The sequence below is a fragment of the Balaenoptera borealis genome, assembly GCF_965194805.1.
Source record: "Balaenoptera borealis genome assembly, chromosome: 3".
In the NCBI taxonomy this organism is placed as follows: Eukaryota; Metazoa; Chordata; class Mammalia; order Artiodactyla; family Balaenopteridae; genus Balaenoptera; species Balaenoptera borealis.
The window spans coordinates 53,847,126-53,872,794 of NC_138866.1; the positions used below are offsets into that span (position 1 = coordinate 53,847,126).

The following is a 25,669-nucleotide window of genomic DNA, read 5'->3' on the forward strand; positions in this document are numbered from 1 at the left end:
TGTGGCTCGCGGGCTCTAGAGCACAGGCTCAGTAGTTGTGGCTTAGTTGCTCCGTGGCATGTGGGATCTTCCCGGACCAAGGCTTGAACCCATGTCCCCACACTGGCAGGTGGATACTTAACCACTGTGCCACCAGGGAAGTCCTCCATTCATCTTTTGTTCAATTATATATAAAAGTTTTTACCCTATTGCTATTTAAAATAGAATGTGATTCTTACGTAGTTGAACACTAAGGACTCATTTGGATTACTCGTATAAGTTTTTTCTTTTAATTTAATGTAAATTGATTTTGTAATGCATATGCTACAAGTAATACAAAAAATAACATACTTCATTTTATGCTTAATTAGGTAGTCCAGCTACAGGAATGGATGATTAAAGTCATCAATGATAACACTGCTATATGTGTAGAAGGAAAATTGATGTAAGTGTAACTTTTCAGTATTCTTTTAATAAAATTTGTGATAAGATATACTTGTGTGTAAGAGCTTAAAAGGAGATGCATGACAAATTGCATCTTGGTACAAAATAAACACTTTCTAATGAGGTTACAGACTGATGGCAGTAAAGTAAAATGAGTATGACCATTGTGATTGTAACCAGCTTTCTTGCTTTTGTCTGTTAACTCAAATTATTTTTAAAATAGTGACAGCTCAAATTTGTATACACAGTGCTTTATTTTTTTCAGAGGTTCTAATAAGTGAACTGGTATTATCTGCTTAATTATATATGATTAGTTAATATTTACTACGTGCATTTCAGTCCAGATTCTCACATCTAAATTGGGACAACCAGATATAAATTACTGATCCAGAAAAGAAATCAAAATATATAACACTTTGCCATACAGCTACATATTAAGTAATCATTGGCACTTTCTGGTTCTCCCTAAAGCGAAAGCATCATCTGGTAAGTGGGCTTTGCCTAGTTCTGCTACTCTATTAGCACAATTTCCTATTCTTCAAAACCAATTTTCTTAGTAGTTAAAAAAAAATTGTAATAAAAGGTTGTAATAAAACAATACAGTGTATCACTGTTCAAGGTACTTACCTGCAAGTTTATAAGTTAAGTGTATAGAATCTGTCTTGCTCACTTTATTTCTGCCTGCCTTGCACCCATTTCCTTAATATCCAGAGGCAGCATTGATTGCCTTTGTTGGAATCCCATTACTGCTGTTTACTGGCTATATGAGTTGGGCAAATTACTTATCCTCTTTCAGTCTCATTTTCTTCATTTGCATGATGACAATAATAGTATGACCTACCTTTTGGGTTATTTTGAGGATTAAATGAGTTAATATTTATAAGACTTTGAGAACAGTACTTTTAGAGTACTATTTAAATATTTGTTAAATAAAATAAATAAAGATAGAAAGAACAGAAGACGAGAATATTGTGTTAAAGTATAATGTATGAATTTAATTCCATTTGACCAAACTAAAGAACTTAACTTTATTATTTATTACATTTATATTTAGAATGTTTCTTATTAGTTATCTAATGAATCAAAGAATGTTCAACATTTATCTAATACATCTTCATACTTCGTTTTTTCTATTTTATATTTATTCTTAGTTTCACGTAAGGAAGTATGAAGAGTAGATTTGTGGGTCAGTGATTTGATACTGCAGTTTGAACCTCTTTTTGGTACTTTCTAAAGAGGAAGGTAAAGACATTTGGCTATATAGTGAGGGGAAAAAACACAAGATTAGAATAATCCAAACCATATAACTGTGTGAAAGCTAACACAGTATAGCCCCTGAGGAGCGGGACAGGGAAATCATCCTTTGGAAGCTGAGCATCAGTTGTTAGCACCAGATAGAGAAGGCTCTGTTTTCTTGCTAATGATATATTTTATACTAGGGGTATGTTGGCCACAATACAGTTTCTTGGTACTCTGAGGATCACATTAGCCAAGAGGTTGAGTTCTGTTGCAATGTTTGGCCCTCAAATGTTTTGTAATTAGATTAATAGTATTCTAGCTGGAGGGCAAATTTATTACTTTCTGTTATAAATTTACATACTTATATAGGTACATTGTGACTCTTGGTAAAATGTGAATGTTTTGGTTTTAACTAAGCTATTTTTTCTCCTAGAGACATCACTAACATATATTGGCACAGTAATGCAATTATAGAACGGATTAAGCACAACAAACTTAGGACTTTATCAGGCAACATTTATATATTAAAAGGAATGATAGACCGGACTTCCATGAAAGAAGCAGGTAAAAACTGTCATTACTAATTGATGAATTAGTTTACTAAGTGAAACAATTAACCATATATCTAACAGTGATATACATTTTTTTGCTTTTTACTAGGTGTTTTAAAATTATATATCAAAACTAAAAATTAAAAATAAAATTGCCAACATTATGTAAAACTGTTATGTATGTTGATCCTTTCCTCTGGTTTAATCACTCTTATTGACAGTTTAAGTCCAGTGATTTAAAAAACATTCAAGTGAAATGTTCCTTGTTTGTGAGGAATTGTAAGAATAAATTATAAGAATATAATTTAGCTCCCCAATTCCTCTCTTTGTTGAACCTGCTCGGCACAACCCCAGTCCTGATACAATCTAATTTTCTGCCTATGCCTTGTACACAGCTAAAGTGACTGAAGAAAAACACATCTGAGTAGTCCACCTTAAATTTATGATTACCAGCAACAAGTTGTGGTCACTTAGTGCCCCTTGGTATCCTACCACAGCTCCCTAATCCATTCACTCTCCCATCGTCCTTGTTAACTATTTCATATTTTTACACATCTCCTACCTCCCTCTCTCATCGGGGGGTAGGGGAGCAAGAAGAGGACTTGAGCAATAGGAACAATCAAAAGAAAACTTCTCGGGCTTCCCTGGTGGCGCAGTGGTGAAGAATCCGCCTGCCAATGCAGGGGACACGGGTTCGAGCCCTGGTCCGGGAAGATCCCACATGCTGCAGAGCAACTAAGCTTGTGCACCACAACTACTGAGCCTGCGCTCTAGAGCCCGCGAGCCACAACTACTGAGCCTGCGTGCCACAACTACTGAAGCCCGCGCGCTTAGAGCCTGTGCTCCGCAACAAGAGAAGCCACCACAGTGAGAAGCCCACGCACCACAATGAAGAGTAGCCCCCACTCGCCGCAACTAGAGAAAGCCCGTGCGCAGAAATGAAGACCCAAAGCAGCCAAAAATAAATAAATAAAAATAAATAAATCTAAAAAAAAAAAAAGAAAGAAAACTTCTCTGTCACATTTGCTCACTTGCTGTACCTGCTTTTATTGTGGACAAACTTTCCATGTTCCTGTCTGTGTCCACCTATTTATGCTTCAGCTCCTATCCTCTTTTACTCAAGGATATTACTCCAGTAATTCTCCCTTCTCCTATCAAAAAAAAAAAGAAAAAAACCAAAAAACCCTCTTTTGAGTAAGAAATCAGGTTTGTTAGAATGCATTTGTATTTAAGAGATCATCAACTTAAAATAATTATACATATATATACTATGTAATATATATATATATACACATGCTATATATAAACCTCATGGTAACCACAAACCAAAAATCTGTAATAGATACACAAAAAAAGAGAAAGGAATCCAAATATAACACTAAAGATAGCCATCAAAAGAAGAAAGGAACAAAAAACTATAAACACAACCAGAAAAACTGCTAACACAACCAGAAAACAATTAACAAAATGGCAGTAACTACTTTAAATGTCACTTTAAGTGCAAATGGACTAAATGGTCCCAATCAAAAGACATAGAGTGGCTGAATGGATACAAACATAAGACCCATATATATGCTGCCTACAAGAGACTCACTTCAGATCTAAAGATACATGCAGATAGAAAGTAAAGGGATGGAAAAAGGTATTCCATGCAAATGGAAGTGAAAAGAAAGCCAAGTTAACGATACGTACATCAGACAAAACAGAATTCAAAACAAAGATTGTAACAACACAAAAAAGGACATTACCTAATGGTAAAGGGAGCAATCCAAAAAAAAGATATAACAATTGTAAATATATATGCACCCAACATAGGAACACCTAAATACATAAAGAACAAAGCTAGAGGCACCACACTCCCTGACTTCAAACTATACTACTAAGCTACAGTAATCAAGACAGTATGATACTGGCACCAAAACAGCCACATAGATCAACTAAACAGGCTAGAGGCCCCAGAAATGAACCCATGCTTATTTGGTCAATTAATTTATGACAAAGGAGGTAAGAATATAATGGGGAAATGACAGCCTCTTCAATAAATGATGCTGGGAAAACTGGATAGTTCCATGCAAATGAATCAAACTAGACTACTTTCTCATACCATGTACAAAAATAAACCCAAAATGGATTAAAGACTTAAATGTCAGATCTGAAACCATATAACTCCTAGAAGAAAACATAGGCAGTAAACTCGTTGACATATGCCTTAGTATTTTTCTGGATCTGTCTCCTCAGGCAAGGGCAACAAAAGCAAAAAATAAACAAATGGGACTACATCAAACTAAAAAACTTCCATATAGCAAAAGAAACTGTCAACAAAATAAGGCAACCTACTGAATAGGAGGAGATATTTGCAAACTATATTACTGATAAGGGATTAATACGCAAAGTATACAAAGAACTCATACAGCTCAACATCACAAAAAGAAACAACCCTATTAAAAAATGGGCAGAGAATATTTTTCCAAAAAAGACATACAGACGGCCAACAGATATGAAAAGATGCTTAACATCACTAATCATCAGGGAAATGCTAATCAAAACCATAATGTGATATCACCTCATGCCTGTGAGAATGGCTATTATCCAAAAGAAAAGAAATAACATGCGTTGATGAGGATGTGGAGAAAAGGGAACCCTTATGCAGTGTTGGTGGGAAAGTAAATTGCTTACAGCCACTAGGAAAAACAGTATGGGAGTTCCTCAAAAAATTAAAAAGTAGAACTACCATATGATCCAGCAATCCAGTTCTGGGTATTTTTCCAAAGAAAACAAAAGAGCTAGTTGAAAAGACAAATGCACCCCTATGTTCATTGCAGCATTATTTACAATAGCCAAGATACAGAAACAGCTTAAGTGTCCATAGATGGATGAGTGGATAAAGAAGATGTGGTGGGACTTCCCTGGTGGCGCAGTGGCTAAGAATCCGCCTGCCAGTGCAGGGGACACAGGTTCGAGCCCTGGTCCGGGAAGATCCCACATGCTGCGGAGCGACTAAGCCTGTGCACCACGACTACTGAGCCTATGCCCTAGAGCCCGTGAGCCACAACTGCTGAGCCCACATGCCACAATTACTGAAGCCCACGTGCCTAGAGCCCGTGCTCTGCAACAAGAGAAGCCACCGCAATGAAAAGCCCACCTGCCACAACAAAGAGTAGCCCCTGCTTGCCGCAACTAGAGAAAGCCCATGTGCAGCAATGAAGACCCAATGCAGCCAAAAATAAATAAATAAAATAAATAAGTTTATTAAAAAAAAAATGTGGTGTATATATATATATATATATATGTATATATATACACACACACTATTGTTCAGCCATAAAAAAGAATGAAATCTTGCTATTGTGACAACATGGCTGGACCTAGAAGGTATTAAATTTTAAGTGAAATAAATCAGAGAAAGACAAATAACATGATTTCACTTGTATGTGTAATCTAAAAAATAAAACAAATGAACAAAGCGAAACAGAAACAGACTCATAGATAAAGAGAACAGATGCTTGCCAGAAGGGAGGGAGGTCAGGGAATGAGTGAAATAGGTAAGGGAGGTTGAAAGATACAAACTTCCAGTTACAAAATGAGTCACAGTGATGAAATGTACAGCATGGGGAAAGTACATGTAATCACAGTATTCTAATAGGTTCTGCAGTGAACAATATTCACATTGTTATAATGATGCAAACAATCTTTGATATAATTAAAATTATTGTAAAAAATGTGGGGAGAGAGTGAGGAAGGAGAGGTACAGATGCTAAATCTTCATCTCTTATAACATTTATAAATTTTAAAATTGCTTTTTTCTTTTTATTGTACCTATATGAGATGCTAGATGTTAACTAAACCTATTGTAATCATTTGACAATATATGTAAATCAAACCATCATACTGTACACCTTAAGTTTATACTGTAATGTATGTCAATTATTTCTCAATAAAACTGGGAGGGGGGCCCTCATTTAACCACACTTCTTTCAGCCACTGTTGCTCTCATTTACAGCAAAACAGCTCAGACGATTTGTTATACTTAGATCTAATTCCTCTTGAATTCTTTCTCATTTTTTCTTGAATTCTCTTTAATCACGCATTAATCCTCAGTTCTTCACCGAAACAGCCCTTATCAAAGTCACTGGTGGCCCCCACATTGCTAAATCCAGTGTACACTTGACACAGTTAATCACACCTACCTTCTTGAAACACTTTCTTTACTTGGCTTCTGGAATACCATATTTTCATGCTGCCTCATTCCCTGTTCCATCTTAGTTTCTTTGCTTATTTTTCTCTTTCTTCTTTGCCTCTAAATGATGGGATAGACTACGGCTCTTTCTATACTCAGTGCTGTGCTGATTTCTTTTAGGCTTAAATCTCATTCAGATTTTGACAAATGCCAAATTTTATCTGTAACAAAGAATATTCCCTGAGCCACTCAACTCATTTTCTGTCTGCTTATTTGACATCTCCACTAGGATGTCTACAGGTGTCTCAGAGTTAATATGTCTAAAACCTGGTCTTCTCCCTTAAATCTCTATAGGCTACAGTCTTCCCCTCTTTCCATGGTTCCAGTGGCTAGCCAGACTCCTAGGAGACACACTTAAATCCTCAGTTTCTCTCACCCTCACATCTAGTACGTCAGTACATCCTACTGGCATTATCTCCATGATGTATCCAGAACCCAGGCCTCTGCTGCACTGCTGTGATCTGGACTTTCCTCATCTTTTGTCTGAATCATTGCTGTAACCTCCTAACTGGTGTCATTGTTTCTCCCTATGTACTTCCACAGATTGTTCTCAAAATAGCAGCTAATTCAGTCCTGTTAAAGTAAGTCAAATTCTGTGACTCCTCCACTCAGAATTTTTCTATAGCTTCCCATCTCACCCAAAGTAAAACACTCGGTTTATAAAATGACCCCAAGGCTTTATAATCTCCCCCAACTACCTCTGTTACCTATCTGAGTAGATTCTCCTCACTCCACTTCAACTACACTGATTTCTTTGTCGTTCTACAAACAAGCCAGGCACATTCTTGCCTCATACCCTTTCACTTTGTTCCCTCTGCTTCCACTGCTTTAACCCTATATTGCCACATTGCTCACTCCTTCATGTCCTTCAGGGCTTTACTCAAATGATGCTATTTCTGTGAGAATGTCTCTCTCCTTTTTTGAAAAGCTGCCTGCCCCCTTTCTTCTCCCCTAGAATGAACACACTGCTATCCCTATTCCCCTTAACTGCATAATTTTCTCCATAGCATCGATGGCCACCTAACAAACGAGATGTTTTACTTATTGGTTTGCTTTCTGTTTAGAAGCCAGTTTTCATGAAGGCAGGGATTTTTGTTTGTTTTGTCAACTGCTGAATCCTCAGTATCTATGACAGTGCCTGGCACATAGTAAGCAATAAGTATATATTTTTAAATTATTTAATGAATTAATGACATCACTTTAAAATCTAGACTTTCAGGTAATTTTTGTTTGTTTATCATTAAATAGGTTACCCAAATTATCTCATAAGGAAATTTATGTTTGGATTTCCAGAAAAATGGAAAGAGTACATTGATAATTTTTTAGAACAGTTAAGGTAAAGTACCTTTTAACTTTTTAAAAAACAACTTTATTGACGTATAATTTACATTTGATAAACTATTTTAGGAATAAAATTTGATGAGCTTTTACAAATGTATATACACATGTAACCAATGTAAAGTGGTTTTAATTTGTATTTTTGGAAATGCCAGTTTTGAAGCTGCCTTTGATCTTAGACTTTCAGAAGGCAGTAACACTTTACTAGAACTTCTGTCATATGGAATAAATCTAAAAGGAAAATAAAACCTTTGATGTATTTCAAGGAGTCATCCACAATCATTTACCCTTTAAGAGGCATGTAGCTGTTAAACATGAGTCTGAAGTTCTTGACCTTTTTTTTTTTTAAGAATTTTATTTTATTTGGCCGCGCCACATGGCGTGTGGGATTTTAGTTCCCTGACCAGGGATTGAACCCATGTACCCTGCATTGGAGCATGGAGCCATAACCGCTGGACCTCCAGGGAAGTCTGGTCCTTTTTTAATTCATTCATTCCCTCAGTAGTTACTAAGTGTCATTTGCTTAGCAGACACTGTATCAGCCTTGGGAAAACAAAGAAGAATTTGATTAATTTTTTTTTTTTTAAATTTGGTTTATTATTTTTTTTTCTTTGTACTCTTTTTCTTTTATTTTTGGCTGCGCTGGGTCTTCGTTGCTGCGCGCGGGCTTTCTCTAGTTGCAGGGAGCGGGGGCTACTCTTCGTTGAGGTGCGCGGGCTTCTCATTGTGGTGGCTTCTCTAGTTGCGGAGCACAGGCTCTAGGCACGTGGGCTTCAGGAGTTGCAGCACGTGGGCTCAGGAGTTGCGGCATGCGGGCCCTAGAGTGTATGGGCTTCAGTAGTTGTGGCCCGCAGGCTCAGTAGTTGCAGCTTGCGGGCTCAGTAGTTGTGGTGCATGGACTTAGTTGCTCCGCAGCATGTGGGAACTTCCCAGACCAGGGATCGAACCTGTGTCCCTTGCCTTGGCAGGTGGATTCTTAACCATTGGACCACCAGGGAAGTCTGAATTTGATTAATTCTTGCCCTTAAAAACTCATAGGGGATAGGTTGTGTAAGTTGACTAATCATGTCACAATGTAATAAGGTATAACAGGGGCTGGCAGTTTTTTTCTGTAAAGGGGCAGATAGTATTTTCATGGGTATGCTGCCTCTATCACAGCTACTCGACTCTGCCTTTGTAGTGGGAAAGCAACATAGATAGTACTGAAAAGAATGAATGTGGCTGTGTTTCAATAAACTTTACAAGAACAGACAACTGGCAGAATTTGTCCTGTAATTTTCTTACAATATCAGCTTAAGTGGGAAATGCAAGAACATAGATAAGAAGAACTTAAGAGGTCATTAAGATGTTATACTTAAGTTGTTTGTGGGAGGAAAAGGGTAGAAGCCATGAAAGCTTAAATAATGCAAGATTAAAGGTAATCTGCTGGGGAAAAAAGCTTTATCTGAGGGAGTTTATTTATTTATGGGTTTAGTTTTTTGCTTTTGTTTTTTGAGAACCAATATTAGAGGAAAAATACTATACTTGTTTTCTAGGTCTTGTGAAAAGAAAGAAGGAAAGGCCAGACAAAAACAGAAAACTGAAAGAGTTGTTCCTGACATTCGAAAATCAATGAAAAATGATGCAGGGGGAAAAAAAACAGATGTCCTCCAAAGAGCCACTGCCACTTATGACCTTGATTGCAATCATTTGGGTATGTTTGCTCTTTTCTTCTCTGTTGGTATAGTGGTAAATTTTTACCTGAGCTCCACACTGTTTAATTGTTTAAATTTAGTATTGAGTTCTTGACTTATACTGCCCTAAAATTCCTGGGTTTTTTTCACTGCTTAAGAGGAGAAACTGCAATGTAGACTGCCTGTAGTCAGCATTCAGCTTACTTCATTAAATTATACCTTTTAATTAATCAGAATACCAAGAACACTGATCAACATAACAATGAAAAATGATTGTTCTTTCAGTTTTCTAGACGCAAGGTATTTAGGCTGCCAGCTTACCTCAGACCTATATTACAGATACCTATATTTTTGTACTAAATATTATTCCTGTTAATAGACAAAACCAGTTTGCTTTCATGGAGGTAATGGCATGTCTTTTTGAATGACTGTTGCTATGAAGGTAGCTGGCAGAACTGTTCTGTGTCAACTCTACCAAAACTATAATCTGCCGCACATCCACCTGACCCCAAGCTGAAAAAAAATATTTACAGTCCTTTCTAGATAATATAATGAGTAAAATTCCTAGACTCTGTTGTATAAATTTATGCCAATTCTACCTTGATCTTACAATGAAGAGTTTTACAGAACTTCAAGAGTTCAGGACTGCTTCTGCCAAAAACATAGCACCATACTGGATATAAATGTACCTGTATGTCACTCCCCACCCCACCATACCCTATTTCCCTGTCCCCCACCCCCATTGAAACTATGCTCATCCTTTGTAGTACAGAGAAAGGAATAAATATGTGGATGACTGCTTGCATACAGCTGGCAAAAATTCATTCCTTAACTGTTGCTCCAGTTCCTTCTCAATCCTTCATTTTATCAAAAGTCATCCTATTTCTCGCAAATTAGGCATACTGCTTGTTGTCATTGCTAGACCTCTTCAGTATTCTGGAGTCCTGGGGCTACAGCACCTGCTATATACTTTTTTACTCCGAAATTTAAAAGATCCCTAAAAGTATATCTAACTTTGAATTATTTATTCGTCTTCTTTAGTCTTAGGTCTTATCATCTCCCTACCTCCACTCCTTCCTTTCACTTATAGTGCTGTTTTTCAGGAATTTGAGTCAAATTGTGAATATTATTGGTAAAGTATTTGAGAATACAAATGTAAAAGACTAAAGTTTGGTAATTTACATGCCAGCTGTGTCCATAGGAAAATCATTCAACAAACATTTTTAAAGCATCTTCCATGAACCTTGATCTATGTTAGCTGTTAGGAACTTAGAGATGAATAAAACGAGATGCTTCTCCTTGAGAAGCTCAGTTTAGGGGAAGATATTACTGTATTCTGTTTTGGATGTATCATTTTTCCAGTGTGATTCATTAGATCATTGTTTTATGAAACTATTAAGACAGTGAGTGTCTTCTTGTCACATACATTATTTTGAGTGGTGGTATTTGATGCTGTTATTGTTTGTATTATTATCATTATCATTATACTTTCCATGGGAAAACCACTGAAATATAAAAAAAAACACATCTAACATTAAACAACTGAGGTTATGCAAAAGTGCCAACCAATGATAATTTAAGATGATATAATTGTGTGTGTGTATTTTAATGATTTACGTAAAGTATTGTTTCGTATATTTAATGCTATAATCTATATATTATAGTATTGCTCTTAAAGTACTTTATTTATCTCTGTTATTATACTTAACAGTATATTGTAAATGATTATAATATCAGCCTTCCTCACCATACTGTAATAATCTCAAGAGCAAGGAGGACCATCCATTGTGCATCTTCAAGTACAGACTTCTATGAACTTAATACCATAATTTAGTTTTGTGTAAGTGTGGATTTTCAGAGTAATTTCATTGAAATCCTGCCTACCAGAATTTAAAGAACCTTTTCTCTACACATTAGCAAGTTTAAAATTTCATATTGAGTTAAATCCATCAGCTTAATAGCATTTTTTTCTATCTTATTCTAGGTGAAAAGAAATGAAAGTGAGGAACACTTATAAGTGTTTAAAGAAGTAGAGAGGAAACAATACTAACACTACTAGCTTCATACAGCTTAGGTTGAAGTATCCAGAATGGTCTGAATCTTTATTCAAATTATTTAATAAAATGAATAAAAATATTTGAATAAAAAGGTTTTGTTCAAAATTAGAAAGTTCAAAATTTTCACATTTCCAATTGAACATTTGAATCATGTTTATACGAGGAATTAGAAGAAAACTCTTCCTTCATAATATGAAGATACATGATTCCATTGAGAAATCATGTAGAAACTTTCTTGATAACTTTTGTCTAGTGCCACTTCTCCATGAACTATAATTTAGAGGCTTCTTTATTCCCCAGCATTCAGTATTACCCATCAGTCTTTCATTTTGTCATTCATCTTGTAAAATGGCACATAATATGTGTAGGTTGTTGGAGTACTTCACTATGATGATTGGTGTGATGGTTTACGATTTGTATATATTTATAATTGTATAATTTAAAGTTAGAAATTAAATTAGTTTGGCTTCTGGTTTCCTAAGTTTCAAATTGGAGAGTTTCTCTCATTTTAATTTGCTTTCTTTAACCAGTGACACAGTATAATAAAGATCCCCAAGTTCTGCTTTGGTTGTTAGCCCATGATGCTTCATGGAGTTTTGGGGGATTCAGCAAAAATGTATCTCTGTGACCACCGCTGGGGATGCGTATGGGGCCATGCAGATGGAGTTCCATGTTTTCCTAACTCTCCTTAACTAGGATAGCTTCTGTTCCATATATTACATACCTAGTAAGGTTTTAGCAACCCTAGTGGTTTTCCTTATGTCTTCTTAATATTTTACTTCCAAATTTAACAAATATTTAGCATCTGCTATATATGTGAAAGACTGTACTAACTCCAGCAAAAAAAAAAAAAAAAAAAAATCAAAAATGAAGACGAAATTCTTACCATTAAGAATTTTTTTCAGTTGAAAGATAAGTATGTTAATTATAATGCAGGGCACATTGTCAAACATGATATTATTTGAAAATATTCTGGAAATTTGAAGGAGAGCTTGCATTCAGTTGAGGGAATCAAGACAAAATTTGTGGATAGGTGGGTTAGAAAACAGAAATAAAGCAGGTTATAGAACAGGTTATTGAAGCAGGTGGTAAGTGAAGGAAACTTTCCAAGTAGAGTGAATGACATTAATGAAAGTTGAGAAGCAGTGGATTAACACATAGAATATCATTCAGATTTGGGTACAGTGAGTGATTAGAACTATATTGAAGACCAAGCAGAGGAACTGTGTACACTAAGTAGACTGTGAGATGTCACGGACAGATTGGTATAAAAATTAGTATATGTTTACAATTGAAGGGGCAGTGATCTGAACAGACCAGTGCTTCAGGAAGATTAATTTGGCAGTAGTGTTTAAAATGGAGTTTGTGGGGAAAGAAACAGTATATTTTATTTGTGAAAATATTTTTTCTATATTCTGTTTGTAGCTAATTTGAAATTTTGATCTTTGGTTTTGTCTTATGAAATTAAAGAGAGAACTGAAGAATCCAAAGTATCCGTTGATATTCTAACATCAAGGGAACAGTTTTTCTCAGACGAAGAAAGAAAATATATGGCTGTTAATCAGAAGAAACCTTATATTTTAGTAACACCACTCAAATCTAAAAAAATTATAGAGCAAAAGTGCATGAATTATAATCTATCCTTTGGCACCATTAAAGCAGTAACAGATTTTGCAGTGCGAAAGCATCAAAAAGAAAGTAAATCAAACTTAAGTGAACCTACAAGTCCAATCAGCAAGCCCACAAAGACTTTAGAAAGTACATTTGAGTATAGTGTGGGTCATAAAAGTAAAAACAAGGAAGATTGTAGTGAATGTGATTTACTCACTGTCAACCAGAAAATAAAAATACCTAGTCCTAAAAAGGAACAAACAGTCACCTCTGACTTTAAGAAAAATACAAGGTTATCAAAATTGAAGAAAACTGAAAATCAAATAACTGTGTCATTTTACAAGCATCAGTCCTCATCAGATTTGTCTAATGAAGAGAGTGAAAAAGGAAAGGAATTTAGAAGGAAAGCTGGGGTTAAGAAAACCAGAGCAAGAAATACCGAAGAAATAGTGGTTCACTTGAGAAAAAGCACAAGAAAAACAAGGACAATCCCAGTGATGTCTGAATCTGAAACTGAGGAGAGTGAAAATGAACTTCATATGAAACAGAAGAAAGCTAGATGTTCCGCTAAAGAAAATCTTCAGAAATCTGATATTAGCAATGAGCTTCCAGTTATTGAGACAATGGGATCTGGCAAGACGAACAGATCTTCCTTAGCATGTTTACCTGGTTTAATTCAGGATGAGGAATGGAATAAGAAAGAATTACAGAAACTTCATTGGTAAGTAGTTAGATTTGACTCTGAAATATCTAGAGTGGCCACAAAACAGTTTACAACATAAAAACTTCAATAACGGGCTGATTTAATGACTTCTATTTGTTAATATGGAAGATGTCATCCAAAAACACATGGAGAGAAATTAAAATTTATATAAAGAGTAGAGGGGGAGTACAGATAACTTCTAACTAGGTTCTTTGTGGCCATCTATAGCCTACATGTGAGGAAAGTGAAAGTGACCCTGTTTTCTTTTCATTCCCATTTAATATTTCAAGACAGTCCCCTCCCCCTCCCTCCTAAAAAAGGGTAACTGTGAGGGGACAGATGTGTTCATTAATTTGATTGTGGTAATCGTTTCACGATGTATATGTATGTCAAATGATCACATGTACACTTTAAATATATACAGTTTTTTTGGTCAATTATACCTCAGTAAAGCAGGGGGTAAACCATTTGAACACAGACAAATGCAGCTCTCTCACTTAGCTTCACATTTTAAGGAATATTTTATAAGTAAATTTACTATTATAAAACCTTAAATTTGAATCCAAATTTGTAGATTATTTAATACAGTCTTTTCCCCCTCATTTATAGAAGAGAAATTAGTCTCAAAAATTCAGTGATTTGTCCAAGGTTTCTTAATTAGTGCTGCTTGATAAATCAGGTATGATGAGAATTGGATTTAGCTACATAGACTTGAAAAGCAGTTTCAGTAGTGTGGTAGTTAGTATTGGAAGCCAGATCATAGTTGAGAGATGAAGAGTGAATGAGACAGTAAAGACAGCCTAGATGGACAACACAAGAAATTTGGCAATGATAGGGAACAGAAGAATGCATAGTCATAGAAGACTGTGAAGATAAGGGAACATGTATGTTTAGTTGCTTGCTTGCTTGTTTGTAAGGTGACTCATGCCAGGGTGTAATGGTATGTTCTTGGAAATGATCTAGTAGAAAGAAAGGAAGATATGATTGATAAAAGAGGGAAGGATAACATAGAAACATGCCACGTTCAGTGTTCCATTCTCTTGTGTACCCCCAGCTTTATAACATTTGGAATTCATTTTCAAATCTACCTTCTCTTCCTAAGGCATCTTTGTGCCACTGTACTCTTCCTTTCTCGATTTCCTAAATTTTCCTTCTCTATCTTATTTTCAGGCAGAGAAGGTTTTCTTATTCTTCAGACTTATTGGTTTTGGCTGCTTGCTTTCTAGCAATAGTGTATTCCTCAGTGATCTTTTCATTCCAAAGTTCTACTTTTCCTTTTTGCACAGGGACTCCCAAATCTGTTCCTCTGGTCCTGAATTCTTGTACTTAGGTTTGTATTTCCCTTTGCCTGCTGGACATCTCTACATAAATCTCACCTACAGCTAACTTAATATGTCAAAAACCAAACTTATTTTCCCCTGCCTGTCCACTTTGCCTGACATTCCTGTTTCTGAATATGTAATTCTTCTAGTCAACTAGGTTTAAACTCTTTATTATTATTGATCTTTAATCTAATTTTTTAAATCTAATTTTTTAAAAATTAAGAAACTACCAGCTATACTTAGGCAATATTGTGGGTTCAATTCTGGACTACTGAAATAAGGCGAATATCTCAACAACAAAAGTCACATTAATTTTTTGGTTTCCTGGTGCATATGAAAATTATGTTTATACTATACTGTAGTCTCTTAATTGTGCAATAGCATTATGTCAAAAAAAACCAGTGTATACACCTTAGTTAAAAAAATAATTTATTGCTTAAAAATGCTAATCATTTGAGCCTTCAGCAAGTTGTAATCCTTTTGCTGTTGGAGGGTCTTGCCTTGATATTGATAGCATTTTACCCACAGTAGAACTTCTTTCAAAATTGGAGTCAATCCTCTCAAACCCTGCTGCTGCTTTATCAACTAAGTTTATGTAATATTCTAAATCCTTTGTTGTCATTTCAATAGTCTTCACAGCATCTTCACCAGGAGTAGATTTCATCTCATGAAATCACTTTCTTTGCTCATCCATAAGAAGCAGTTCCTCATAAGTTCAAGTTTTATCATGAGATTGTAGCAATTCAGCCACATCTTTAGGCTCCACTTCTAATTGTAGTTCTCTTGCTGTTTCCACTACATCTGCAGTGACTTCCTCCACTGAAGTCTTTAACTCCTCCAAGTCATTCATGAGGGTTGGAATCAAATTCTTCCAAACTCCTGTGAATGTTGATATTTTAATAGACCTCTTCCCATGAATCACGAATATTCTTAATGGCATCTTAATGGTGAATCCTTTCCAGAAGGTTTTCAATTTACTTTGCTCTGATCCATCAGAGGAATCACTATCTATGGCAGCTCTAGCCTTAGGAAATATATTTCTTAAATAATAAGACTTGAAAATCAAAATTGCTCCTTGATTCATAAGCTGCAGAATGGATGTTATGTTAGCAGGCTGAAAACAACATAAATCTTTTACATCTCCATCAGAGCTCTTCGGTGACCAGGTACACTGTAAATGAGCAGTAATATCTTGAAAGGAATCTTTTTTTCTGAACAGTAGTTCTCCACAGTGGGCTTAAAATAATTCAGTAAACCTTGTTGTAAATAGATGTGCTGACCTCCAGGCTTTGTTGTTCCATTTATAGAGCACAGGTAGAGAAGATTTAGCATAATCTACTTAAGGACCCTAGAATTTTCAGAATGGTGAATAAGCATTGGCTTCAACTTCAAGTCCCCTGCTACATGAGCCTGTATCAAGAGAGTCAGCCTGTCCTTCGAAGCCAGCCATTGACTTTTCCTCCTTAGCTATAAAAGTCATAGATGGCATCTTCTTCCAATAGAAGACTGTTTTGTCTGCATTGAAAATCTGTTGTGTAGTGTAGCCACCTTCATTGATGATCTTAGCTAGAGCTTCTGGATAACTTGCTGCAGCTTCTACATTAGCATTTGCTGCTTTGTCCTTTTATGTTATGGAGACACTTCTTTCATTGAACCTCATGAGCCAACCTCTGCTAGCTTCAAACTTTTCATCTGCAGCTTCCTCACCTCTCTCACCCTTCATAGCATTAAAGAAAGTTAGGACTTTGCTCTAGATTAGACTTTGGCTTAAAAGAATCTTGTGACTGGTTTGATCTTCTATCCAGATCGCTAAACTTTCTCCATATCAGCAATAAGGCTATTTGTTATCAGTTGTGTGTTCACTAGAGTAGCACTTTTAATTTCCTTCGAGCACTTTTTCCTTTGCATTCACAACTTTGCTAACTGTTTGGCACAAGAGGCCTAGCTTTCAGCCTGTGTCAGCTCTTGACATGCCTTCCTCACTAAGCTTAATCGTTTCTAGCTTTTGATTTAAAGTGAGAGACTTGCAACTCTTCCTTTCACTTGAACATTTAGAGGCCATTGTAGGCTTATTAATTGGCGTAATTTCAGTATTCTTGCGTCCTCAGGGAATAAGGAGGCTCAAGGAGAGAGAGAGACGGGAATGGCTGGTCAGTGGAGCAGTCAGAACACACACAACATTTATCAATTAAATTCACTGTCTTATATTCGCGCAGTTCATGGCACCCCAAACAATACAAAAGTAGCATCACAGATCACGTAACAAATATAATAATAATGAAAAAGTTTGAAATATTGTGAGAATTACCAAATGTGACAGAGTTATGAAGTGAGCAAATGCTGTTGGAAATATGGCACCAATAGACTTGCTCGACACAGGGTTGCCACAAACCTTCAGTTTGTAAAAAACACAGTAAAGCAAAGGGCAATAAAACGAGATATGCCTGTGCAGCCTTTTTCTTAACACTACTCTTTTTTTCAGACCTTTAATGCCTTTTGCCTGAACTGTGGAAGTAGCCTTGTGTTTGTACTTTGTTCTCTTCATCTGAGTAATCTATTTTATACAACTCCAGATTAGTCTTAATGTATAGTTGTGGTTCTGACACATCAAAAACCTTCACTTGCATTCTTGCTCAAATTCAAATTATATAAAGATTTCTTCTGCCTTGCATTGAGAGTAATAGTTGACCTCAGTTATCCTTTCCAGCTGTATCCCCCATTATTTCCTTTAATAAAGGTTGTCAACCTTTGCTGTATGGTCAGATGATGCAAGGAGATTTTTAAATGCCTGGACTGCAGAAATGCCAGTTCCCAGTAAGATGAGTAAGCATACTCCGCTCTGTTTCTTCTATACAGCTGTAACACCTGGACAGAATGCTTGGAACAGCTTTTTGTTGACTCAGGAAGATAAATAACAGGTTGATTGGGGGAGACTAGAATTTTAAGAACCACCAAACTGGAAGTGAATTTCCAGTTTTTCCTCTAGATATTCCCCCAAGCTAAACTCAAGGCCACCTAAAACCAGGAAGGGGGCATTGAGGCAAGACAAAGAGAGCTCAAAGAGAAGCCCTTCAGTTCTGGCTTGAACAGGAAGGGGGATTACTAACACTCAGAAACAGTAGAAGAAATCTCTCAGTTGTTTCTTTTTCTTTTCTCCTTTCTCTTATAACCCAGTACCCATACAATCCAGCAGGGGCAAGCATCACAGCATCAGTTGGGGCCCACACATACCTGAAACTCTGAAAGTGCGGAACCTTTCTCTCCAGTTGGAGTAGACGTCTCAAAAGGGTGGGGCAAACCATTTTGCAGTTTTCTCTTTCTGTCCTCTGCTTGGCGCTGGAGAAAGATACAATTGTATAAAATGTGCAGCAGAGCTGGGTAACTAAAACCCCAGGTTTCTGCCAGAGAATCAAAAATGGAACCCTAGGGAACCAAAGATTGCAGAGAGGGAGGACCTAGGGAAAGCAACCCTATAAAGTTGTTTATGAACTTTTAGGCTTACCCTTGAGTTGCCCATTTGTGGATCTGATCCTAAACAGCATACCCAAGACTTTGAGAACTGAACTAAATGGTAGACCTCCACGCAGTTTCCAGGCCAGCCACCCAGTGTCCAACATGCAGTATATCCTAATAGCACTGCAAAGCTTTAAAAATGGAACTGACACTGAAACTGCAACCACAGAAGACTGACTGGAATTTATAGCTCAGGTTACAGCCAGGTTGGTTGCCTGCTACAACAAAATATTAATATTCTCTATAAAATATATATAAGACCCAGAGTTTTGTCATTCAGAATGCCTAGGAAATAACCCAAAATTACTTAGCATACAAAGAACCAGGAAAATTTCAACTCTTATGGAAAAAATAATCAACAGATGCGAATGCTGGGATGACACAGATGTTGGAATTATCTGACAAGATTCTAAAGCAGGTATATAAAAATGCTTCAGGAACTAAAAGCAAACATTCTTGAACAGAAATTTATAATGTCTCAGCAAGAAATAGAAAATGTAAATAAGGATCAAATGGAAATTTTAGAACTGAAAAATAAGATAATCAAAATTAAAAACTCATTGGATAGGCTCAATAGCAGAATGAGATGAGATGAGAGAGGAAAGAGGCAGTCAGTATCAGGAATGGAGGAATAGGAAGACAGATGGCAACTCTGGGTAAATACAGTAGACTTCTCTTGAGTTCTTATAAATGTTTAGCGGTTTAAGGCAAATATTGCATTGCATGATGGAGTTCTTCAGTATTTATAAATGTGATACAGAAGACAAATGAGGAAGAGGCTTATATGATGGTAAGATTTTACTTGAAGCAGTAAGATACTGATTCTAAGTTGACTGTTCAGTATGTATATAGTAAACCCCAGAGCAGCCACTAAAAAACTACACAGATATCTTCAAACATATAATAGATAAATTAAAATACTAAAAAAGGCAGAAAAAGGAAATAGAAAACAGGAGGAAGAAAGAAAAACAATTACATTAATTATTTTAATAATCTAAATGCACCATTTAAAAGACAGATTGTTAGAATGAATTTAAAAACATGATCCCACTGTGTTGTATAAAGGAAACTCACTTCAAATAGGACATAGGGAAGTTAAAAGTGAAAGGATAGATACATACCATGCAAACTCAATAGATAACTGGAGTGGCTATACTAATACTAATCAAAGATTTCAGTATGAAGAAAATATCGAGGATAAAGAAGGACATTACAAAACGATAGAAGTGCCATTTCACCAGGAAGACTTAACAATCCTAAATGTGTATGCACCTGAGAACAAAACCTCAAAATACACGAATCAAAATCTGACAGAACTAAAAGGAAAGTACTGAACTGAAAAGAGTCAAATCCACAATTATAGTTGGAGACTTCAGTGTTCTTCTCTTGGTAATTGATGGCAGTAGTAGACAGATAATTAGTAAGGGTATACAAGAACTGAACAACACCATCAACCAAATGTGCTAGCTGACATTTTGGAATAGTGTACCCCACAGGGAAAAACCACATTATTTCTAAGGATAGGTGGATCATTCACTAAGAAAGAACATTTACTAGGTCATAAAACAAATCTTAATGAATTGACTATAACTGAAGTTATATAAAGGGTGTTCTCTGGCCATAATTGAATTAAACTACAAGTCAGTAAAAGAAAACAAAAAATTCCAAGTGGTTGAAAAATAACACACCTATAAATAATCCATGGGTCAAAGAGGAAGTTTCAAGGGAAAATATTCTGAACTGAACAACAAAGAAAATATATCAAAATTTGCAGTGTGAGCCCAGAAGTTCATAAACAACGTTACAGTTTGGTTTTACGTAGCTCATTTCTCTGCCTGATTTTCATGATACTTTCTTCATAAATGAAATTTTGGTATGATCTTATAGTGAATGGACTACTGAGTAATAAAAAGGAAGAACTATTGATACTTGTAACCACCTGAATGAATTTCAGAGGTATTATGCTGAGTGAAAAATGCTAGCCCAAAAGGTTACATACTATATGATTCCAATTATATTATGTTCTGGAGAAGACAAAACTAAAAAGAAAGAAAATGGATCAGGGATTTCCAGTGGTTATAGTGGTGGACCACAGAGGGGTAGCACTGGGAGTTTTTTTCGGTCTGATGGAACTGTTCCATCTGTTCTGTTATATATCTGTTAAGATTCATAGAACCATACCCAAAAAGACAATTTTACTTAAAATGTTTAAAAAGTGCCTAGACTGCATACTATTAAAATATTCAGGTATGGCAGGTTTGGGTTTGGGTTATGCTTCTCTAGTTTTTTACAGCTTTGACCTGCAGCCATTTCTTTGAAATTTACTGTACTATAAATATGAACTATTTATCATTCCCTAACCATATGTAGTTCTTCCTTGTCTTCATTTCTTTGCCAATATTGTGGCCTCATTTTCACCTGTTATATTTTTATCCATCCTTCAAATTTTATCTCACATGTCACCTCCTCCCTGTAACATTTCCTTGTTATCACCTATTCCTACTTTCCACTCAGTTAGATGTAATGCCTCTTTCTTACAAACAACATAAAGCAATTCTAATGCTGACTTCAAAGCAAAATAATCACATGAGGAGCTTTTGGAAAATGCAAAGGATTGCTGCCCCAGACCTACTGTATTGAAATCTTCAGGGATAGAGTCTATGAATCTGTTTGCTTATTTTACTTGCTTGCTTGCATTTTGCTATAAGCTCCTTAAGTGATTCTTGGTTGCAGCCCACTGTTTTGTACCCCCCATCATGCTTATAACCTAGTAGGTAGATACTTAGCAAATAATCCCTGTAAGAAGTTTATGACAGTATTAGGGAAATCTGACTTAGTTTAGGCAGATACTAGAACTAAGATTTGAAGGTTAAATAAGTATTTAAGCCAAAGATTCATGATAAGTACGTTTTAAATTAAAACAGTGTATGTAAAAGTAGAAAGTAAGAGAGCATATTTAAAAATACTAAAGGCCAGAATGACTGGCATACAGAAAGTGAGGGAAGAGCAGTAGAGGATGAGAATAGACAGGCAAGGAAGAACATAGGTCATATTTCGGTTTTTATGCTTAAAAATGATGAAGTGATTTTTAAGTAGGACTGCAGTGATATGATTACATTTGTCTTTTTAAATTATCTGGGATTAACTAGAGGAGATGTGTTCATTACAGACTAATTTCTTATTAAGTGCATTAAGTATTTTTATTATGACAAAATAGTCCTTTTAGGCAATCATAGACTTGCATGTTAGCTAGGTACACAGATAGGGAAGCTTGAGACCCCTCCCTATAGTTCTCCACTTTAGAACACATGTGGAATGATTAGTTATGCAAGAGTAGAACATTTGTTAAGTGTTCAATGCCCATAAGTATTTGTTCTCCTTTTATGCATCGAGTGAGTGGTATTCTGTAGTTAGATCATATCTATTCACAAAAGTTGATTCTTAAATTTTCAGGAATTTTATAAATTAAATGTTTCAGAATCATTATTAAAAATTAAATTATATAAACTAAAGGTTAAATAAATTTATTAGAAACAAACTAAAACTCTAAACTCATCACTTACTAATTATTTTACTATATTTTATTATCTGTGCCCTTGAGGTTCTTTACATCTGTCATATCTGTGTAGTGGAAATTCTATATAATTATGTGCTGTTGCACATTTCTTACTCCATGTTGGTAACTTGAAATCAGCCACAATAGGAGTATTTACAATATGGAAATTGACAAACACTACAAATCAGGGCTTTTTAACCCCAGAGAACTAGTTGTTAAAAATTTACCAGCATAACACTGCATAGGTTAATTGGTGAGTTAAATCTTTTCTGGCAGAACTATCAGCCTAACCACAATATTTAAAATCTCTTGGAGGGGGAGGGCAGTAGTATGTATACCAGGTTCTAAATACAGTAAGTCCCCTACATCCGAACCTTCAAGTTGTGAACTTTCGAAGATGCGAACATGTGTTCACATGTCCAGTCACATAAGTTAGTTCACATGTCTGGTGTATACTGTCACATGTGTGCATCCTTTACAAGTAGTTGTGCTTTTGTGTGCTTTACTGTACAGTACTGTATCGAGTACAGTAGTACAGTATCTTTATTTCAAGCCCAGGATGTCCGGAAGCAAGCGTAAAAGCAGTGGTGATGTAGCTGGTACTACTGCTTTTCAAGGTACTTTAGCGTAAGAGTAAAAATGTTTTCTTTATTTTTTGTGTTTGTTTTTTATGTATTATTTGTGTGAAAAGTATTATAAGCCTATTACAGTACAGTACTATATAGCCAATTGTGTTAGTTGGATACCTAGGCTAACTTTGTTGGACTTACCAACAAATTAGACTTAAAAATGCAGTCTTGGAACGGAACTCGTTCATATGTAGGGGACTAACTGTAATCATTTGCAGTGAGATTTTAGAATGTAACTTGTTTGTTAAATTGGGGAACTACCTTATATTGACTTAGTTTTTTTCTATTTCAATTTTCATTTCCCTCAATTAAGTATTATATCTAAAATACTGTGTTCTATAAATTATAATAGAATGAAAGCAAGCGTAACACTTTTTAATAAGAGTTTGTAACATGGAATATATAGAAACTAGGAGCTTGTCTTCCAATATAGTTAGCACCAGTAAGATTTGTGCAGCAGTATAGAAAAGTTAGTCATGCTAGAGTCCCCCCAGAAATCTAATCACTGATTAGTTGGACTTAGGAAAAAATGTTGAAAGATTGGGCATGATTTTTCAGGTTTAATAGACTACAACAAAATAGAAGGCATCTACTAGATATGTACACTTACGTCTTTGTATTTTAAGCATTAGAGTAAGTTATTAAGTGGAGAGAATACTATCTTCTTCCTAAATAGTTATCTAGAATGATTTTGATAAAATTCCTTCAGCTCAGTAATTCTCCTTGATTTAGTGGTATGCCTTCAGAAGGTTATTTTTTTACTGAGTTGAATTTCTTGTTCTTTAACTGTTTTTGGTCTTCCATAGTGCTTTTGCATCTCTTCCAAAGCACAAACCTGGTTTCTGGTCAGAGGTGGCTATGGCTGTAGGTTCTCGATCTGCTGATGAATGCCAGAGGAAATACATGGAAGATCCCCGAGGAAAAAGATCTCAGAAACATGTCACCAAGAAAAAGCCAGTCAACCCCAAAGGTAACCTTCGTAAGAAATAGTTTTTTCCTAGTTCTCAGTATCGATTTCTTTATTTTGAATTTTATTTTATTTATTTTTTTATACAGCAGGTTATTATTAGTCATCCATTTTATACACATCAGTGTATACATGTCAATCCCAATCTCCCAATTCATCACACCACCACCCCCACCCGCCACTGCTTTCCCCCCTTGGTGTCCGTACATTTGTTCTCTACATCTGTGTCTCAATTTCTGCCCTGCAAACTGGTTCATCTGTACCATTTTTCTAAGTTCCACATATATGTGTTAATATGCGATATTTGTTTTTCTCTTTCTGACTTACTTCACTCTGTATGACAGCCTGTAGATTCATCCACGTCTCTACAAATGACCCGATTTCGTTCCTTTTTATGGCTGAGTAATATCCATTGTATATATGTACCACATCTTCTTTAATCATTCGTCTGTCGAGGGGCATTTAGGTTGCTTCCATGACCTGGCTATTGTAAATAGTGCTGCAATGAACATTGTGGTGCGTGTGTCTTTTTGAATTATGGTTTCCTCTGGGTATATGCCCAGTAGTGGGATTGCTGGGTCATGTGGTAATTCTATTTTTAGTTTTTTAAGGAACCTCCATACTGTTCTCCATAGCGGCTGTGTCAATTTACATTCCCACCAGCAGTGCATGAGGGTTCCCTTTTCTCCACACCCTCTCCAGCATTTGTTTGTAGATTTTCTGATGAGGCCCATTCTGACTGGTGTGAGGTAATACCTCATTGTAGTTTTGATTTGCATTTCTCTAATAATTAGTGATGTTGAGCAGCTTTTCATGTGCTTCTTGGCCATCTGTATGTCCTCTTTGGAGAAATGTCTGTTTAGGTCTTCTGCCCATTTTTTGATTGGGTTGTTTGTTTTTTAATATTGAGCTGCACGAGCTGTTTATGTATTTTGGAGATTAATCCTTTGTCCGTTGATTCATTTGCAAATATATTTCCCATTCTGAGGGTTCTCTTTTCGTCTTGTTTGTAGTTTCCTTTACTTAGCAAAAGCTTTTAAGTTTCATTAGGTCCCATTTGTTTATTTTTGTTTTTATTTCCATTACTCTAGGAGGTGGATCAAAAAACATCTTGCTGTGATTTATGTCAAAGAGTTTCATACTGTCTAGTCTTACATTTAGGTCTCTAATCTATTTTGAGTTTTTTTTTTGTGTATGGTGTTAGGTAGTGTTCTAATTTCATTCTTTTACATGTAGCTGTCCAGTTTTCCCAGCACCACTTATTAAAGAGGCTGTCTTTTCTCCATTGTATATCCTTTGCCTCCTTTGTCATAGATTAGTTGACCATAGGTGCATGGGTTTATCTCTGTGCTTTCTATCCTGTTCCATTGATCTGTATTTCTCTTTTTATGCCCCTACTGTATTGTCTTGATTACTGTAGCTTTGTAGTATAGTCTGAAGTCAGGGACTCTGATTCCTCCAGCTCCATTTTTTTCCCTCAAGACTGCTTCGGCTATTGGGGATCTTTTGTGTCTCCATACAAATTTTAAGATTTTTTGTTGTAGTTCTGTGGAAAATGCCATTGGTAATTTGATAGGCATTGCACTGAATCTGTAGATTGCTTTGGGTAGTATAGTCATTTTCATAATATTGATTCTTCCAATCCAAGAACATGGTATATCTCTCCATCTGTTTGTATCATCTTTAATTTCTTTCATCAGTGTCTTATACTTTTCTGCATACAGGTCTTTTGTCTCCCTAACTAGGTTTATTCCTCGGTATTTTATTCTTTTTGTTGCAATAGTAATGGGAGTGTTTCCTTAATTTCTCTTTCAGATTTTTCATCATTAGTGTATGGGAATGCAAGAGAT

At 35.8% G+C, this 25,669-nt stretch overlaps 2 protein-coding genes across 6 annotated transcripts in view; one reads left to right on the plus strand and one right to left on the minus strand.

Annotated features, from left to right (window-relative positions):
• MIS18BP1 (MIS18 binding protein 1) overlaps positions 1–25,669 on the plus strand; it is a 62,239-nt gene that overhangs the window by 17,166 nt on the left and 19,404 nt on the right. For all 4 annotated transcript variants that reach the window (XM_082383800.1, XM_082383801.1, XM_082383799.1 and 1 more), the window contains 6 exons: positions 351–424; positions 2,096–2,226; positions 7,699–7,786; positions 9,324–9,481; positions 12,989–13,850; positions 23,659–23,822. In XM_082383800.1, the coding sequence (XP_082239926.1) occupies positions 351–424; positions 2,096–2,226; positions 7,699–7,786; positions 9,324–9,481; positions 12,989–13,850; positions 23,659–23,822 (1,477 nt within the window). The remainder of the gene's footprint in view (positions 1–350; positions 425–2,095; positions 2,227–7,698; positions 7,787–9,323; positions 9,482–12,988; positions 13,851–23,658; positions 23,823–25,669) is intronic.
• Positions 13,859–25,669, minus strand: part of FANCM (FA complementation group M) — an 87,815-nt gene continuing 76,004 nt past the window's right edge. The window contains exons 24-25 of one of the 2 annotated variants that reach the window (XM_082383789.1): positions 18,386–18,490; positions 13,859–17,274 (exon numbers count right to left, since the gene is read on the minus strand). In XM_082383789.1, coding sequence (XP_082239915.1) covers positions 18,435–18,490 — 56 coding nt within the window. In that variant the 3' untranslated portion in view covers positions 13,859–17,274; positions 18,386–18,434. Of the gene's footprint in view, positions 18,491–25,669 lie in introns of both variants that reach the window. The other variant, XM_082383788.1, reaches the window with a different exon arrangement.